The following is a 20,167-nucleotide window of genomic DNA, read 5'->3' as shown; positions in this document are numbered from 1 at the left end:
AAAGAGCTCGAGCTTCGGTAATATAGAGCGCGAGCGCGCGCACAGGGCGTTCACCATAGAGTTTACAAATGTAGAGCGCCACCACGCCTCCTCCATAAAAGGACCACAGCCAATGGCGCCCTTTCAATTTAAAACCAGTTTGCGCGTCACTCTACCTCTTTTTTTCCTCTATGGCTGTAAGTGACCAGCTCAACCTCGGGCGTCTTATCTCCAAGAGCCGCGCCCTTCCACATTTTGTTTTTAGGGCCCCGCCCCTCCGCAGCGGCTCCTCCCTCGGAAGGCGCACTTCGAGCCCCACCCCGTCCACCGCCACCTAGCCGCGTCCTTTTTCTTTTCTCGTTCTGGGAGGAGGAGCCGGGTCGCTGACGAGAGCGCGTCTGCCAGCGAGCTACTGAGGGATCGCTGCCGCCGCATAACCTCTGCCGGCCCGGAGCTAGACAGAAACAGCTGCAGGCCGGGCGAGCTGCCCTTCCTCCCAGTCACCCCCGGTGCGGGCGCTGCGCTTCCTTTCTTCCTTCCCCCGCCGAAGTGGGCCCGGCGCCTCCTCGACAGGTGAGCCTGGCCGGGCGCACCTTCAGACCTCTCAGCGGTGCCTCCCGAGCTTGGCAGCACGGCGCGGGATATGACCGACTAAGAGAGGCGGGCTGCCGGCCCTCGGGGGTCTGAGGGAGCTGTGGCGGGCAAAGGGGGCCTGGTGTGTTCGCGCGTGGGGGGGGGGGGAGGCTGCTTAGGAGGCCGAAGGAGCCCTTCTGCTTGCCCCTCCCCACCTCTCCGTTTCCCGCTCCTTGTCCTTGCTCTTTCGCCGCTGGAATAGGCCGCCGGGGCACTCCCTCCTGCTCTCTCGCCGCCTGCATGGGCGCGACCGGCGTCGCTGCGGTCTGTGCGGGCGGCTGGCTGTGGGCGGATTAGGGGCTGCTCTGCTCGGAGTATGTAGATAGAGATTCGGGTTCTCCGGACGCGGTCTGTCTCTCTTCGGCGCCTTCCATCTGTCCGCAGTGCTGAACTTGTAAAGTGTGGAGAGCTGTTGGGCCTGTGTTTGAGACCAGATTGGTGGACTTGGTGGTTGCTCTTCACTAGTGAGGGGCGGCCGAACTGTCATGTATGTGGTACTCTTGAGAACAAAGAAGAAGCCGTGCTGGATCAGACCGAGGGTCCATCTGGGTCAGTGTCCTATTTCTAGTTGTGACCAGCCAGATGCTTCCGGGAAATTCGCAACCAAGGTGCAAAAGCCCTTGTTGTCTGCTGCATACGCACTGCCTCTGAACATGGAGGCTCTACTTAGTGTCGATGCTTAATATGTGTTTATAGGCTTGTTTGCTGTGGAGTTCTTTAATTTTTGAAAGCTATTGAAGCGATCCGCTTAATATTCTAGAGTTAAATTCGTGTAATGCAAAGACAGGGTCTAGGATTTTAACTTTGCAAAACCATACATCTTCAGAGGATTTGCAGGAAAATTAATTCCTTGTTCCTTTTCTAGTTTGTTGTTGTTACTCAAACGAAGACCAATACTTCTATTGCTTATTGGGTGCATGATTGTTGGAATCAAGATAGTGGTAGTTTAAATGGTTTCCTTTATTTCTAGGGAAATAGAACTTCCTGAAGAACCCAGTTTGCTATTCTTTTGGACTGCAATCCTGTGCCCACTTGGCTGGATGCTTCAAGTGGGGTGGAGTGAATTCAGTTGGAATTACCTGAGACTGGATATGTATAAGTTTGCAGTGTTTGCTAGACTATTTCAAGTTAAGGCAAAACCACCATGGAAACAGGTTCACTGGGATTGACATTTCAAGTATTTTCAAGGTTTATGAAACCTTAGGATTTTTTATATAGTACCTGTCAATTTGTTTGCTTGTTTCAGGAAAAATATTTTGAGCTGTTTGTGGATTGTGGAATTTGTGATGCTAAATGTCTATTTCTAGACTGGACTTTAGCTTGTTATATATTCAAAGGTTTTCAGCATTTATCACAAGGAACTATATTGGTAAATAACTCAATTTAATGCAGGTCAGTTAGCTTGAACACACCTGAACTACTCATTCATATTGTAATAGGATTATCCATTCTTTCTAAATATTTTTAATACAAGATTGGTTGAGCAGAAATTACGTTGAACCAGCCTGAGGTGGTAGGGTATTTAATTGCACTTGTAATTTAATTGTGAGTCTGCTATTTGGTTTCTGATACTAATCATGCCATCCTTCTTTTACCTATTTTTTCTAATGCTTAACCATGAGATATCTTTTAGATTAAAATTAAGACTAAGTGCTTTTCTAAATAATTTCCACTTGTTTAATTTGATCAGTGGAAAATAAATACTAATTTTTGTACCTTACTTTCATAGGCTTTGGAAAACTTTGTATAACCATTCTAAATAGTAAATATTGTCAGTAGCTAACTGTGCTGTAATTAAAATATCTGGACTTACTGGAATTAGAAAAAGGTCTCCAGCAGCAGATTGTTGAATATTTCTTTCAAAATATTCAAGAGTATATATCAATGGAGTTAGAAAAGATGCTACTTCTATAAATATGAACCTTTCTTTTCCTGCCTAGCTTATAAAACATGGGAGAAGAGCCTGAGGCTTCCCAGACAGTTTTGGTCTACAACTACTCCGTGACAGAAGTTGTAGTCAGATCACCTGGATGGTTCTTGCTGTAGAATTGCTACCCCCTCTCCTGGTGTTGCCCACTATGTGATTTGGGGATCTTATCTATTTCTGCAGTACTGGTTTTACATGTAGAATGGTGTGCCTTCTAATTCTGCCTTAGTCTTGATGACTATGAGAATGAAGCTCTTTTGGATGAGAATACTGCAAAAATATGTTGGATAAAGTTCAGTCTATTACAGAATCCTCTATAGTGAGTTCTCTGTTACCACTGTAGAACAAGTCCCGTTTTAGTTATTACATGGAAATGTATGTTAGTTGGTATTTTAAGATCACATACCCCACTTACATTTACCTCCAGTATATCCGATATTTTCAGTATTCTAGTGTGCAGGTCCTGTCCCCATTTAACCTTGAGAAATTCTCAATAAGGGAGTTCAGACTCCTTCACAAATCCCCAGTGTATATGAGGAGGCTGTGTGGGTTATCTCACACTCATGATTTAGCAATGCTGAGAAGGAGATGTATCTGAATAGAAGTCCATAGGAGAAGGGTCCAAGGCCAATTAGGAGACTCTTTGCATGAAAGTGCACTATGTGACTATGACTGTACATGTGTGAGACCTTTTATATTTGAATACATGCATCATGAGCTTTTAATGTGGGTGGGGGTTGCATGAATCTGCCTATTGTGAAATAGACCAGCTTTGCATTATCATGGAGGGAAAATAAGTAACCATGGCTTATTTTTCCTCCCTACATGAGCCATTGTGAGCAGCCTAATTAGCATAATAATTCTTGCACCCTGAACCCTTAGAACAAGCCATGGATTTCAGAGTGGTTGTAAGCTACCCATCTTTGTTGTGGCTTATTTTTTCCTCTGTGGTCATGTAGACCTGGCTGATGTATCCTGAAGAGAAAAAGTGGTGGGAAATGGATATCTGTTGTTGGCACTGGGAAAGCATTAGGAAAGACTAATTTCCTTCATTATTTTTGTCTCCCTGAGTCCTATCCTTGGGGAACATAAATGACCCTCTTTCTGTGTCACATAGTTCATCTGTGTGGGATGTTGCAGAGTAGATGAAAAGAGGCAGCATTGAACAGAGCACGAAATGCTGCTGTTTTGCTTCAGGAAGGACAGGTAAACAGATGCAGCCCATTCACTGCCTATGGTTTGAGACTATTAATTGTTATCTCCTTGCCCTCATAGTTAAGAAGCAATCTTGTACAAGTTTAGACAGAAAAACGCCTTATAACTCCAGGCATGCCCCATATGCAATGAGAGCTGCAGGTCTTTATTTTATGTAAACTTACATAGGATTGCACCTTTCAATGCTGCTTGCATAGGCAAGAGATCAGAGAGAGAGAGAATTCCTTGGCCCAAGGCCACTTCTTGACTTCATAATTAAACTGTCATTTGAAATAGCCAAGGCCCTATCAACAAGATTCTGGCTGTAAGGCTTGGTTCCTTACAAGTTCTCCAACTTCACTATTAAAATACGCAGATTCCTACAACACTCACTATATGAAATAGATTTATATTCTATGCATTTAATATAGTTAGGATGAATTTCAAAAGTAAGTCTGGCATGATTTTAAGACTAACCTTTAATTCTATGTGTAATTTATATCAGATATGTCCCTCTGGCAGTTCACTTTCTCTAGTATAAAAGCCTAGGGAAAGAATGTACTAGACTGTATTTGTTACAGTGAATGTTAAATGGCTATCATGGGTTTTTGACTGGGGTGGGTAGGCCTCAGGCTTGCAAGATTTATTTTGTTTTTACTAGAGTTCCTAAGATCTACCAACCATGGCCAAGTGCAAAATACACAGAATTAAAGAATTCTAAGCCCAGGAGTGAACTGAATGGAACTCACAATCCTACAATGCACAAATCTTCTACTTATTTCCCTCTCCCAAGATTTCCTCATTTCAGCAGTATAATTTGGGGAAGAGGAGAGTAATTTTGTTGCTCCTATTATACAGTTGGGAATCAGGTATCTGTGCCTTTCTACTATAAACTGTTTAGAGCCTTGCCAGTAGATCCAGTAGATTGTATATTCCCCTGTTTTTGACACTAGCCAATGTGTTATTTTAAGAAATGCAATTGGAAGAAAGATTTTTACATTCCTTTGCAGGTGGTGATAAATGTGCAGTAAACATTAACAATTTTCTCAGTCTCCTTTACATTACATTGCATTAAGCTATACTGGGTTTGGGGTGTGAACAAAGTAAAATATTCCCATGAAACCTATCCCTGAGCTAAAAATACATCTATGAATTCTTGTCAGTCTGTACCTGCTAGCAACAACATGAGCAAATTGTTCTAAGCTTCTTAGCACTTACATGTGTGCATTCTAAACTTGGATTTCTTGTGATGGTATAGAGGCCAGGACCAAGAAAAGTGGAATGTAATACTTTAATTTATCCAGTGAATAGTCTGTTTGTACAAAATATGTTGTGACTTTTTATTTTTTCTTCCAGAACTTAAATGACTTTCAAGGTATTAGGGACAACTATGGTCAGGTATCTCATCTGTAAATCTGCTTGCAGTGTATGATTTGCTGTTTTCACAGTCTGTTGGCATTCTTATGCTGCAAAAATTATTCTCTGTTTTCTGATAATGGCAATAGCAAATACAAGCTATCCTGATAAAGATGAACATGCTGGTTGGGATGATGGGAGTTGTAGTTCAATACTTCTGAAGAATATCAGATTGGGGAAGGCTGTCTAATAGCCACTAATGCTGAAGACTGGACATAACAGTGCTTATTGCAGTGAACATATTGTGTGAAGGGCAGGCATAGGTAGACATGGCCAATAAGTTTCCATTCCTTGGTGAATCTTTGAGCACTAGTGGATGTACAACTTTCATAAGTCACACTGGTATTTATTTCAGGCAATATATAGCTGGGTTGCTGAATAAAATGTGAATTTGCCCTGAAAAGTACATATCCCAATAAAAGAAAAACTGAAAAGTGGCTCATAAACCTTAGGCATTGAAACTATCATGATAAACATGCCTGGTGGGCATGTTCACACCTCCACAGGTGAAGGATATCCACTTCAGAACCCAGGGGAGTTTACAGTGGAAGAATTCTTATAACCGTAACAGTTATTTCTGCTTATCAAACTACTCATATGTTTCAATTGTGTGACAGAAAAACAGGCTTACCAGAGAACATACTCTGTGGGCCAGCTTATGTATGTGCTGTGTATGAGCTGCTTCTGTTTTCTGTAGACAGTTTCTAATTGTTGTGATAGTAGAATGTGAGCATGTCATTGGAATCCAGACACCCTGGGATGTTTTTGCGTTAAACAGTACAAAGTTAAGTGAAGAACAAGTCATGGGTTATTTAACTCATAAGTAACCCAGAGTACTGGGTTTGGTCAGTACACTAAGAAATATGATTGGGGCAATCAGATTGTTTACAGAAACTGGAAGTGTTTTGTACACAGTGTATGTCCCTGCAAATGATTGGCTGTTGCGATGTGTCAACTGTAGTTACATTTCCAAATAGATGCTTGTGAGTTCCCTGTTGTTCCTCATGTGATGGAATTTGCTGCTTTGGTGGCTTGCTTAGAGTTTATCTTGCTACTGGCAGGCAGGCAAATAATTGTTCCTCTAATCTTATGTGGATACATAATCTTGGATAGTATTGCACAGTGGCTGAGAGACTGAACTCTGACTCAGGATGTCTCTGAAATTGAGCCTTTCACATAAATTAACAAGGTGGCATTTCAGATCATTCTAAGTTCAGTGTGTACATGTGTCATTTATCTACTTGGAACTCAAGGGAACCCTTCATGCATCTGCTGAAATGGGCTGGTGCCTGCAAAAGCTTATAGAATAAAAGTTATTTTTAAATATGCTACAAGTCTCATTGTTTTTGCTGCAAACACTGCTACCCCTTTGGAAATTATTAAGCATAAATAGAGATTTTTCTGGCTTCTAGAAAATAGTAGGAAGTACTAGAACTAGTATTTAAAAATACTAACTTCAGGAATCTCTTTACATTAGGTAAGCTTGACTGATAAATGACATGGATAATGGAAACATTGAACATTGGCATTCTTATCTTCTGCAGTTTTTACCCTGGGTAGCAGATTTTTTTTTGCATTTTATCTAGAATTATCTTATATTGTGGCTTTTATAGGGGTGCTTCTAGATGAGGCTGTTATGACAGTATCATCTTGTCTCATCTATGGATATTGGCAAAATCTAGATTGTGTTATCTTCTATTTGTAGGAAAACATAAGAGGGGTGCAATTCTTTTTGTGTTAGCTTAAGGCAAAAGCAAACATTCATTAAAGAGGAGAAGATGGAACAGCTGCAAAATGCCTTCTAACTGTTGGCATTAAAAGCCCTCTATCTGGTGGTCCTCTGATTTCCTCCTCTTCTGATGTTCATGTACACCTTTTTATGCAAGTTACTGATAAACCAAGTAATACCTATATCAGCTCCAGCTGGAGCAAGTAAAATGTACTCCAACTCCACAACAGGTAGTTTTCATTATGTCATTCTCCACCTCTAAATTGATCTCCTTTTCAAGTCATATTGCATGATTCATGAATGATGTCTTGTATAGCTTTGCCTAGCTCTTAACAGTTCGCCACAAGTCTAAATCTGAAGACTATGGAGCAGTCTTGCTGACCAAGATTACAGCATTGGCTCTAATTACTGTATTGCTGATAATAGTCTTTTCTCTTACCTGGCTTGGTAACGTCTGGAATTCAGAAAAATTTATGGAGTATCTCTGCTAAACCTTGCAGAACAGCATCAATGCATGTTTTGAGGAAGGCTTACTTGTAGTTTTTTGTTCAGTATACTTGGGCTTGGCAGTGTGCTAATCCCAGGAAATTCACCTGTGTTAGGTAAGTAGGCTGCTAACTAATCTTCTAAATTCCAAGCTTATTCTTTTGTATTCATACAGCAGTCTCCTTTTTAAAAAAAAATATCTCGCTGTTTGTGTGAGTAGTTTGTTGCTTCACAGAATTATTTCAAAGTGTAAACTCCCTGTTCTCCTTGTAGGAAAGATTTTTATTTTAACTCCCCAGGTCACTGTCAGTCAGCCAGCATTAAAAGGTGAAGTACAAAGGATACAGAGATAAACCATGTAAGGTAGCAATATACTTAGATACCTGACTTTTTCCCTAGGCCTCAATGTAGCGTGCTAACATTACACCTTATTTATTTATTAGATTTATAACCCACTTTTTTCTTCTAAGCTACTTTGAATTTTTAAAAATCATTATCCTCCTTTTGCTCTCAGTCTTATCCCCACAACAACAAGCCTGTGAGGTAGGTTGGGCTGAGAGTCACCCAGTAAGCTCCATGGCTGAGCTCCATTTAATTCTGCATGCTGTATTATTAAGGCTAGACCCCTACTTTCCTGAAACTAATTCTTAAAAAGCTAAACTGTATGGCCAGGATTCAGTTCTTTGCAGCAGCCTCAGGATGGCTAACAGAGATACAGTTGCTCCCAAAATGTGCACTTAATAGGATTTTTCAAGTTTTGCCCTTTTCTCCTATGTTCTGTTTTGTTCTTCTCCTGCTAATCTGTATTGTTTTTTCTATCTCGTCTGGGAGTAAGGAATTTCTCTTGGTTTAAGAGCTTTAAAACAGTTCCAGAACTTAGGTCTCTGTAGTAATTTTTACTATTCAGAGAAATGCTCTGCTACTGTCAATCTGAAATCAGTAATTTAACTACATGTGTGCACACTCAAATGCTTCTTAGGAGCCAAGCATTCCAACTGAGCAGGAAGCATATGTATCGATTCAAGTGTATAAATTTGAATGCCACAGAATCATTGTCTTGCGGTTTGCAGCGATCTAACTTTAATGTTACATGTTAGGTACCTCTGTCATTACAGTGGCCAGCTACACATAGTCTGTCCTTTCAAGTGCTACGTTTTCTTGGGAATTCTGTTGTCTGTGTCTTAAATATTAAAGTTGCAATCTTGTATATGGTTACCTGGAAATATGCTCGGTTGAATATAGCGTTAGGATACTTAGAATCAGTGTTTAGCTTTCAGAATTTTCTTTATGTAGCTGGAGAGTTTCATTAAATGGCTAGTTGTTCCTTTCATTCCTATAAGAACTATTAAGATCAACTGAAAATAGAATTAACCTGGAATTTATTACAGCCAATAGAAACAATAATACATTATTAAATTGAATTAAGCCACAAGGTGTGATTGAGCCAAAGATAAGCATATACTTTACTGTCTCAGTTTGCTAATAGTTTGGGGACCAAAATAAATGAGACATGGGTGATCTGTTATCTGACCTCTTCAGAGTTTACTTTTGGAAGAAGCGTTTGTGCAGCAGGGGCAGATTACGATTGCGTTGGGAATCTTCACTGATTTCAGTATTATCTCATTCTCTGCCTATGCACCCCTACCCACTTTCCCTCACATGATCTCTTTTTACCCAGTCTGTCCCCCAACCAACCAAGCTGCTATTTGCTCCACAAGAAAAAACAGCAACAGCATACATTACAGCTTCCCCATTGCAATTTCCCATTATTTTTTTTAAAGGCAGAGGTGATTGGGTTTTTCCTACTGACTTTGTTGTGTATATAAACTCACTTCTTGTTTGTATAACTGTTGATAAACAAAAGGAAACTGGAACTGCATTGTTGGAGATAGGGTTGAATTGAGGCTTATACTTGATGCTCAAAATATTTTTGTGTATCAAAGGTGTTTAACAGAGTAGTTCTGTAGTTCCTAATTGCACTGATCACTGTTCCTCTGAGGTGACAGGAGAATTTGGTGAGGGTGAAAAAGGGGCAGGATAGTGGATGGGAGAGGCCAGAATCCTATGATCTGCCCATTGCTGTTCGTGCCTACTGCCAGTAAGTTAGCTAAAGGGCGGAAATTGTTCTTTCAAGAATGACTGCAAGTTGACATTACCTTTGTCATCTTCTTGCCCTGACTTGTTCTTAACAAGACTGGAGCCCTTTGTCTATGAACAGACTTAGGCCTTCCTTACTGTTTTTAAGACAAGATCATTTTAGATGATCCTCCAAACTGTTCAGGGTGCTTCTTCCACATACAAGTAGGCATGTTAGACACAGACATTCTGATTTAGTTATGAAAATTTACACAATATAGAAACAAATGAATATTCAAGATGATGGTTTAGAACAGTGGTTTTCACAGCTGGGGACTGGCGAAAACAGGAAAACCACCTTGGTAACCACTGAGGCAGAAACAAAAAATACCGTACATATAATACAGTATTCTTTGTATTAGTTTCCAAACACAATACCAAAAGAAAGAAAGGAAGGAAGGAAGGAAGGAAGGAAGGAAGGAAGGTTCTCCAACCAGAAACCAAACAACAAAAAATGCCAACAAAAGAACAAATTTGGGCTCAGTGTGGCTCCCAGCCAGCTCCCAGCTCCTCTCCACTCCCCCGGTGCACTTCCTGCAGTCATGATGCCAGTCAAGGAAGAGGTGGTGGACCACAGCCATCCCTCACACCAATCTGCAGCAAGCAGGATGCAGGCCCTCATGGACTGGCAGGAAATCTCCCACAGACCAGCGCTGGTCCCCAGACCAGTGGTTGAAAACCTATGGTTTAGAGGATCAAAAATAAGAATATGCCCTCCTTCTTTTCTGTTTGTGCATACCTTTGCCTGCAGTAGCCATGGATTGACAAGTTTAGTGTATGTGATGCCTTTATTGGCAAATTCTTTTCATTTGTCTACAAACCAGAATCAGAAATTCAGATCAAACAACAGCTTCTGATCCTGGTTTAGAAGAGATGAATGCTATAGCTGGTGCCACAGGCAACTGGAACACGGAACAATAGAGTCAATTTCTTACTGAAACACTCCCCCTGCAAAGGAAAAAAAAAGGGTTTGAGGATGTCATGTTTAGGACATTATCAAGGGCTTTAATTCATCCTGCTGCCTTGAGTCGGAGATTCCTTGATGGCACATAACAACTGAAATGAGTATTCAACATACATTTCCATAGGAATCTTTGAGTAACTATGTTTGGTAGAACTACTGTATCTCATTCTTTATTACCTTGAATAAATTTAAGGCACTTAATTTTTGCTCTTTTAGTTCTTTTAGTTCTATGACAGTTACTGGTGAATGGTACATGCAAGTTTTAATAAAGCAAAATTCTTTCTAGCTTCAGTTCTGCTTTAGAAACAAAACAGCCAAACCAAACATGACTGTAAACTTCATTAATTATGCCCTCAACAAATTACTGGTCCAGGGGTTCCAGATTGGACTAAAGTCCTAGTATAGGTTAGCTTTGCCGCTGCTGCCCTCCCAATCAGTAGTAAAATACCTACACTATTTTTCATTGCCTCCCCCAACAAAAGCAAAAACCCCTTCCCATTGCTGGCACAGGGCCTGTCAGCAATGGTGCCTTTTTTGCAATAGAAAATATTTAGATTGAGAATACAGCAGGGGTGGCTGATAGGCCTCCTTGCTTTCCATGCTCCATTCCAGGGCACAGCTATGAAGTTAAGCTGGTGTGTGGTTTGGTCTTGGGAGATCAAAGTGAAACCGGGAAACCTCAATTTCTCTGGTATGGGGTGGGCTATGCAAGGGGTTGCAGGAGTTTCAAGAAGACTGGGAGTCAGAATAGGTATATTTACTTGTGCTAGAGAAGGGAGAAAACAAAGAGCTTCACTTCCTGATAGATGGGTGTTAGATGCACCTAGCCCAGGATGCAGCACAGCCCCAGGAAAATGTCCTTGGTTCTTACCTCAGCCACAGGAAGAGTAAAACAAATAGTCCTTAAGAGCTGTACTGCTTACTTCAACTAAGAAGGCTTAGTCACCCAAGATGATTGGTACACAAAGGCCCACAAATCTAGTACTGTGGCTATGCCATCAGTTTGAAAGTACCTGGGGAGATGAATTGAGGTCCCAGACTGATAGTGCAGCACCACTGAAGTGGACTTTGCTTGAATGAAGCAATGGGTGTTTCACTCAATGTGAAGGCAGCAAGACAGCACCTACAAAAGAAGAAACTTTTGGGTCTTGAAAAGTGGGTTCACTGCCAAATGAAGGAATGGTGCACGGACTTAAATGTGGTTATATGTTTTGTAGCTAATATAAGAACCAGAGCTTATATTAACCATATGGTTTCTTCATGTCAATTGATCTGTTGTTTCAGTTACTGAACAGAACTGAACCTCGCTAAGAATCTATTTAAATGGTTGTTGATAATGCAAAATATTTTTCTTTCAGATTTCTCCTTCTGTGAAAATTCTGCTATATTAAAATGACAGCAAATAAGCCCAAAAGTCAAAATTCTTTGGCTCTTCATAAAGTCATCATGGTTGGCAGCGGGGGTGTAGGAAAATCTGCATTAACTCTGCAGTTCATGTATGATGAGGTAAGAATTTTAGTTCATAATCTTAATTTTTAAAAGTGTGTGTGTTCTGAAGCTGTATGTGAACAAGCAGTTGAATCATTAACTTTTAGAGTAGTTTTGTAATGTTTCGCTATGACCAGTGACTGAAGCTGTTCAGGTGTAAGCCAAGAATAATTTTGTAACTTGTTCAGCCTAGCTAAGCATTCTAGCTGAGAATTTTCAATATTGCATTATAGTATTTGAGGATTTGCTTTACCATTAAGTCTTTCATTTCTGAATGTGGAAGGTCTTAGATTTGCTATACTATAAAGGGCAAGATCTGCCCGGTTGCTCTTAAATATTTTTTAGGGCTGCAGGAGACCAATGATGATGGCCAACAATAGTTTTTCAGTGACCAAGCTTTTCAGTGTGTTTTTATTTAAAGTGGCTTTCAAATCAAACAAAATATTTGTATGTTCACATTTAAGAATGTAATGATATTATAATAAAATTAGCATAAGATAATACTTAAGTTATATCTCAATCAAACAGCCAGGCATTATTAATGCAGCCTTCTCCAACCTGGTGCTCTTCAACCGAATTAGCTCTCAGTAGTTGTTTGCTATGCTGACTGGGTGCAGAGGGTGCTGGGAGTTAAAGTCTGACAAGTCTCTGGAAAGTGTTTGTTTGGGCAAGGCGAGTCTAGATGGAAAAGCCTACTATGCAGAGGAAATTTGAACATAGGGTAGGGCCACAACAACTCATCTAGTTCACTTGATACTTTTTTGTCAATTTTTATTCACCCTGGCTAGATGCATGAATTCATAAAGTGTGATCTCCTTCTTTTCAAGAAAGCTTCCAAATTAATTTTTCAGTCACAGTGAAGCTTCATGTTGTCACCTGAATATTTAGTTTCCCACTTTTGATCTGGGAAATGTCCAGGACTGCCTAATTAGCCAATACTTATGGAAAAGTTAAAAAGTATTTGTTGAAGTTCTAGTTTTTGTCATTCTGACACTCAAAATGAAAAGAGCAGTGACCAACTTGAATCTGCTATTAGGCAAAGTTTTTAAGTTGCTAACAATGTTCTATCGGATCTGCTTCTACTTCAGTACTACTGCTAAACAGTGAATTCACTTCAGATATAGTAATACTTGGAGAAGACAATAGGACTGAGGTATGACTAAGCCTGGATCCTATCCAGAATTACTTGTGAGAGTTGGTGTAGCATAGTGACTAAGAGTGGGCTCTTGATCAGGAAGTTCTTACCTCTGCCAATGAACTCATTGGGTGGCCATGGGTAACGTAGTCTTTCTCAACAGTATAGGGTATAATAATGCTGGCTTACCTTATAACAGCTTGCCTGTTATAATCATAGTGCCCTGCAGTTGTTGTAAGCTGAAACTTCCATTATCTCTAACCATCACTCATGGATGGGGTGTGGCAAAGAGAAGTTGTGCTCAAAGGCATCTGAAAGGCACCAGGTTGGGAAAGACTGCTTCTTCAGGGTTGTTGGGAGAAATACAGCTTCATAATGCATTTGGACAACTTTGAATACTTGAAGTACTATCAGGATAGTAGTATTTGATAAAGAAATGTGGTGGTTGCAATCACAAACAGTAGTTTACGATTAAAATACATTTTTTTTTACAGTTTGTGGAAGACTATGAACCTACCAAAGCAGATAGCTATCGAAAAAAGGTGGTCCTTGATGGGGAAGAAGTCCAGATAGATATATTGGATACAGCAGGACAGGAGGATTATGCTGCAATTAGAGACAACTATTTCCGAAGTGGAGAAGGTTTTCTTTGTGTGTTTTCCATTACAGAGCTTGAATCTTTTGCAGCTACAGCCGACTTTAGGTAATTAGATATGTGAGAGAAACATTTTGGGTTATTTTGATGATTTGAACATCTCTTTGATGTTGAATGATTCTAGATCTTTAACACTTTTCTTGTCTTTTAAAATTTATTTCTGACAACTTAGAGAAACCTACATAACAAGTTCGTTGCGTTCTTTACTTGTTCTTTTGCATTATTTTGTGGCTGGCACAAAGTCGTTGGCTGCCATGAGGCAGAGAGCTAATAATGTCTGCAGGAGGAACTTGTCCAAAGGCTATCTTATATTAGCCAAAGGCATTTCCACTGTGACGAATGGGCCAACTATGGTGTGAGCAGGCACTCAGCCATACTAATTGGTTAGCATGAATGCAAAAATCCTTATTGGTTCATTGTGTATCGATTACATTTTATCCTACTCTTCCTTCAGTGAGCTGAGAGTAGTGTGTGGTACTTTTCCACCATTCCCTTTATCCTCACAGTATTACCTTGAGAGACAGCAATTGGCCCAAGGCTCCGTAGAGAGTTGCATATTATTATTTGAATCTGGGCTTTATTGATTCTCATTGGACACTGTCCACTGCAGTGTCTTAACCTTCAGTCATAGTACAGTGCTTATTTAACATGTGGGGATGCTGATGCAGGTCTTCCTCTGTGTAAGTGCAGTTGACCTGTTTGTAATTCCCTTAATAGGGAACAAGGGACATGGGCACCGGAAAGTGAAATAGTGACCTGTTAACGCTTTCATTTTCCGATCTTTGTCACAGTAGTTCTTCCACTTGAGCTAGTGGATTGGGAGAAGAAGCAAACTTGCAGATATACTGAACATCTATAACACATCTCCTGTTAGCTGTACATGAGTCTGTCTAATTTGCATTATATTTTCCCTCTGTTTATTTTCTGTCCATTAAATCAGAATATAACCACAGCTCTGAGTGGTAAAGTGGGGTGTGGGTTAATATCAATCTTTTCTGGAGCAGCTGGAGACCCAGGTAAATGTCACAAATGTGGAAGGCACTGTGAACTGTTGATTTAACATTTGAAATTGAAAGGATTACATTATGAATGAGGACATCTTGTCACCATGTATTTTACGGCATCTAATTTTTTCACCTTTACTGGTTATTTTCAAATGGCAGTTTTGCAGTATATATAGTCTTGACTTGTTAGTCACATACTGTGCTTTGCCTCTCCCTTTATAAGGTCCTTGACCAGGCATGACATCATATATTGGAAGGCCATGGGTGTGCAGCTGTAAAAGAATGATTATTAAAAATTGAAGTATATTTACAGACATTTCTGGTGTTGCAAAAAGTAAAAGGGAGTAAATAGTGACAATCTTGCCCAAGTGTTTCTTGAACACTCGTGGAGGTGGTATCACGAGCATCAGCACAGATTATATTGTGAACAGCACCAAAGAGGTTTTGCTTCTCTTGCCTAGTGGCGTCCTAGCTGATTCCTGCAATTCATGATGGAATCTGTTTCTTAGGTTTGGATGACAATCCATTGTGAGTCAGACAACTCAAACAGCTCAGTCTCCACTCCATGCCGACACTTATCAGACAGCCATAAGTGCACACTTGCAAAAGAGTGACTGATTGTTTGTGCACCTCTATTCAATTGTTTGTGCATATCTATTCATATATTTTTTTCAATTTTCTGGGCCAAAAAATAAAACGCACCAAAAATAAAACTCATTGTGCTTTTTTGAAGTTGCTTTTTAAAAAGTAGTAAATGAAAAGGGATAGCAGTCAGAAGAGAGGAACAGACAGGATGAGTTGTGCAGTGAAGGACACTAGGATAATAGCTGGAGAACTGAAGGGGAGAACACGCCACAGTGAGCACAACAGTCTGTCAGGTGCTCCATTCTGTGAACAATTCACACTATATGACTTATTCTCAAGGTGGCTTAGTGTGATATGCAAATATGGCCAATGTCTTCATGTAGTTTTCCAGCCAAACAATTGTGAAGACTCATTATTGCTCCCTGCTTTCTTTACCTCTTTTCTCTACTTTGTTTCCAATTTGTTGTTATGGGCATATATGGTTACTCTGATTCATTGATGTATTTTCCATCATGGTTATTACATAGTCCCAGTTTCTTCCTTTCTTGACTTCCTAATGCTTCTCTTGGTGAATAACTCTGTGGCCACTTACCTTTTTCCTAAAAATAGGATTAAGTTTGAGATTTACTGTTCTGGTCTTTAATCACTGGGATTCAAGGGGGCATGAAAAATGCCTTGACACCTTGCTTAAAAAATTGTAAGGTTTATGATGTTGAAATAACACTGAAGTAATTAAAACCCTGAATGTTAAATTGCTTAATTCCTGCTGGAAATATATTGATTTATAGCCCCATAGTTGTAAAACAATCTGATATTGATTCTGAAGATTGAGTGCTGTTCCCATTTTTAGTTATGATTTAAGAGTCAGTGCCTTGTGATGATGGAACTTTGTTGGAATTAAGGGCTTCCATGTACCTATGGAATACCAGAACCATGGTTCAGAAATGCTCCAATAAAATTGAGCAGATGGCAATCTTCATCAATACTTCCCATCAGATATATGGTAGAGTTATGGAGGAAATCAAGAAAAAGAGTTCTGGATGGAGATCTGCACAAAGATGTTCAATAACATGGCCACATGGATGGGACAGAATTTAATTAGGAATAGAGGAAAGGATACACAGACTTGCGGTAAGGGTGCATGTGAAGTAATACACAGAGGCATTTCAACAGAAGTGATAAGAGAAAAGGATGAAAGAGGAAAATGCGACAAAACCAGTAAGAAAAAAATAAGCACTCAGTGCATTCAGCCAGCTTTCATCTGTATGGCTTCATTTCATACAGATTCACACTTCTTGGTGGACATCTTGCTGGTTTACATAAGATTCCCAAAGCGAACATGGTTGTAGTCCAAACCATAGCAACCTGCATTTTTGCTGATTGTAGTTACTGAGAAGTTTCTGCCTGCTCAGTGATGCCATTCTTATACTGTAGATAATTTTATTCATTTAAAATATTTACAGGCAAATACCAAGTGTTAGCTGTCAATATGCCTGTACTTTTTCTGAAGTGCTGTAGCCACAGAGCTTGCACTGAGGGTGTTGGATGCTGAGGCTACCCATAAACACTGACTGCTGTAGTGCTGCTATGCCACAGAAGGAGAGGGAGGGGCTGGGCTGCTTTTGACCCATCTTGCCAATGAATCACCAATACCACTGGATAGTTTTCAGGAGGATCCCTACCTCAGTTCAATGAAAGATTTCTGGTCCCTGTTTTCATTTCTTTAAACAGAATGCAGGAGTCTAGAGGTAATATAAAACTGACTAAAAATTGTGCTACAGATATCATTATGTTCAATAGTCTTGGAAGCACTGAATTTCCAGTAGTGAGTTGATAGACCCTTATGGGCATGTTACCAGGCTGCCGGTGTAATGTGGGACACTGAACCAAAATGGACTAAAGCATGTGGCCCAGGATAAAGGGTAGATATGGCAAGTACTGAATAAAACAATCCCTGGATTAATTAGCTTTCTGAACTGCTTTGGAAACATGGAATGCACTCGGCAGATTGTGGGGTGAGTGTTAAGGTTAGAAGTGCAAAAGGTGTTCTAGCAGTGACTGTTCCTCATTTGTGAAACCTGCCAAATGTGGTTGCTGCTGTTTTCCTTAGTTAATAGGAACAAACTAAACACAGTGAGCAAATATTTCTTTGATCTTGGTGGTGGGGTCGGGCAGGGGGTGGGGGGGGGACTTGTTAAACAGTGTAAGATGAACACATTTAGTATGGCCTTCTTCATCATTCTGCTTAAGTATGGGCCAGGAAGAATCTCATATGTATCCCAATCAGTTTCCAGAGCTTCTGTCAATATGAAATCACAGCTAAGAATGTGTACTAGAGATTTGCAAAGAGTAAACTGAGTGGCAAGGAGTTCTTAGTTGTCTGTATAGCTTGGGACAGTTTCTATATGAGTGAAGCTATGTGATAATTCCTACAATAGCTTTTTAGGGATCATAGCGAGTTCTGTTTAAGTAAGCAGTTGTAACCCTTGGTAGATTAGTGGACATGGCCATTGAAAGGTTTATGAGTTAACAATATGGGTAGTTTATCCTAGCTTGGATTAATTTAAATGTAATGGCTAATTTTCATGGTAAACTGAAAAACAATTTCATTATATTTTAAAATGTCCCATTTTGCTATTTTAAGATTAACATACTGGATCATTGTACTCTCCCACTTAATTTTCTCCATCAGTATTATATCTGCTTTCTTCTTTTGCTTTGTCACTTTCTGGATAAATGTCAGGCATTTAGTTTCCCTTTCATGACCATCTTGCCTCCAAAGCAGTCCTTTTCTAATATTCAGAGCAAGCTCATCTGTTGGTTATCTTAAATGATCCCAGTATTACTTTCTCAGTGCTTCTCACATGTCACTCCCTGTGTCAGCATATTTTTAGCCATTAAGGATGCGTGTGTAGGCATCCCCCCACAACTCCCAACAAAGGTAGAAATTATGGGATTGTGTCCAAAGATATTTCCTTCTTTAAAAGCCCTCCCCCATAAGCCATTACTAGACCACCATACCTGCTACCAACTAAATGTCCATCATTTCTTGCTTTCTGGTTTTCCAGCTTCCTCTTTTAGTTTTATATTTTCTTTGGCCCGGAAATCTGCAACTTAGATTTTCTGTCTATATAGCGCACATGCTAATGGATGGTAAGTAATAGCAAAACATGTATATATCAGTAATTCTATGCCTAAAATACCATCATATATGCTTAATGACAAGAAGACTAAATTTTATGGGTTTAAAATGTGTTTTTTTTCCTCTCCAGAGAACAGATTTTAAGAGTAAAAGAAGATGAAAATGTTCCTTTTTTGCTAGTTGGTAACAAATCAGATTTGGAGGACAAAAGACAAGTTTCTGTAGAAGAAGCAAAAAATAGAGCTGATCAGTGGAATGTTAACTATGTGGAAACATCTGCTAAAACACGAGCTAATGTTGACAAGGTAAACGTTGTTTGTTTTTTAAATGCATCTTTATAAATGTCTGATCCTGTTTTTCATACATCATTTGCCAAGACCTGTTATGAATGAGTTCTACACGGACTTCTTTGTGGATCATTCATTTTCTTTCAAAATTAAGAACATGAGAAAATGTATGCTGGGTCAGACCAGTAATCCATCGATGGGAGTGATGGTGATGAGGATGGTCCAGGAGAGCATGACACTTACTTTACTTACTTATTGAACTGCATATGCCATTTTGATGTCCATTCTCCCAGCTTGAGGAGATCCCTTGGAAGTTCGTCACAGTTCCTTTTTTGTTTTTACTACCCTAAATCGTTTGGTGTCATCAGCAAGCTTGGCCACTTTACAGCTTACTCCTAATTTCAGGTGATTTATGAATAGGTTGAAAAGCATTTGTTTCAATGCACAACCCTGTGGGACCCCACTGGTGACATCCCTCCATTTGGAGAAGTTCCCGTTTAGTCCCACTCTGTCCAGCTTTTTAACTAGCTAGTAGTCCATTAGAGGACCACTCCCTTTATTCCACAACAGCTAAGTTTGCTCAGGAGACTTTGGTGAGGGAGTTTGTCAAAAAGCCTTTCAGAAGTCCAGGTAAACAATGTCTACCAGGTTGCCCCTGTTCACATGCTCTTCAATACCCTCACACTATTCAACTAGGTAATTGAGACAGGACCTCCCCTTCTGGAGGCCTTGTTGAATCTTTTTCAGCAGGGCTTGTCCCTCTGTGGGTTTTCAATGCTCTCTTCAATGATCCTGTCAAGCAGTTTACCCAGAACAGACATTATGCTAACTGGCCTGTAATTTTGCAGATCCTCCCTAGATACCTTTTTAATAGGTAACTGCATAGGAAAGTTTATCATCTCTCGACTGTCCAGTGGCTTGAAGCTGGCTGTGTGGTTTACAACAGGTTCACTAGCAAATTTATCCGTAGTTTGTTGATGTAAGTGTGAGCAATGCATGTGACCATTTTGAGCTGAGACTATTGTTTTTTTAAATTGCAGCTTCCATAATGCTTGAACTGGGAAACTTTTAAGTGCTGCCCACAAACTTTAGTTTGGCTGTGGTTTGCAAACAATTGTAGACTGTACTGAAACAAAGTACTGTACAGAACAAATTCCTGTGTCTAAATTTAGACAATTTCTGTGTCTAAATTTTCAGTTTAGACACAGGAATTGTGACTTAAGAAACCAGAAAGTCTCCTGTCAGGATGATACACAAGAGAAGGTGATCAAGCTTTGTCACCTGCTCAAACTGAGCCTATGCCAAGGGTGCATGGCATCAATCCTACAATATTTCTAGGAAAACTGGGGCAGAACTTTACATGAGGAATCTGGAATTTTCAAAATGATTTATTCACTTAAAAAATTA

At 40.0% G+C, this 20,167-nt stretch overlaps 1 protein-coding gene across 8 annotated transcripts in view; it reads left to right on the top strand.

Moving 5' to 3' along the window:
- Positions 1–296: 296 nt before the first annotated feature.
- Positions 297–20,167, top strand: part of RALA (RAS like proto-oncogene A) — a 33,489-nt gene continuing 13,618 nt past the window's right edge. For 3 of the 8 annotated variants that reach the window (XM_044454279.1, XM_044454260.1, XM_044454270.1), the window contains exons 1-4: positions 301–552; positions 11,823–11,970; positions 13,582–13,790; positions 18,604–18,778. In XM_044454279.1, coding sequence (XP_044310214.1) covers positions 11,857–11,970; positions 13,582–13,790; positions 18,604–18,778 — 498 coding nt within the window. In that variant the 5' untranslated portion in view covers positions 301–552; positions 11,823–11,856. Of the gene's footprint in view, positions 553–2,658; positions 5,132–11,822; positions 11,971–13,581; positions 13,791–18,603; positions 18,779–20,167 lie in introns of those variants that run through there. The other 5 variants (XR_006417014.1, XM_044454247.1, XM_044454236.1 and 2 more) reach the window with 4 other exon arrangements.

This window comes from Varanus komodoensis, unplaced genomic scaffold (assembly GCF_004798865.1).
Source record: "Varanus komodoensis strain SLA01 unplaced genomic scaffold, ASM479886v1 scaffold10, whole genome shotgun sequence".
Lineage (NCBI taxonomy): Eukaryota > Metazoa > Chordata > Lepidosauria > Squamata > Varanidae > Varanus > Varanus komodoensis.
Note: the sequence above shows the minus strand (reverse complement) of the source record. Positions and strands in the feature narration are given on the sequence as shown.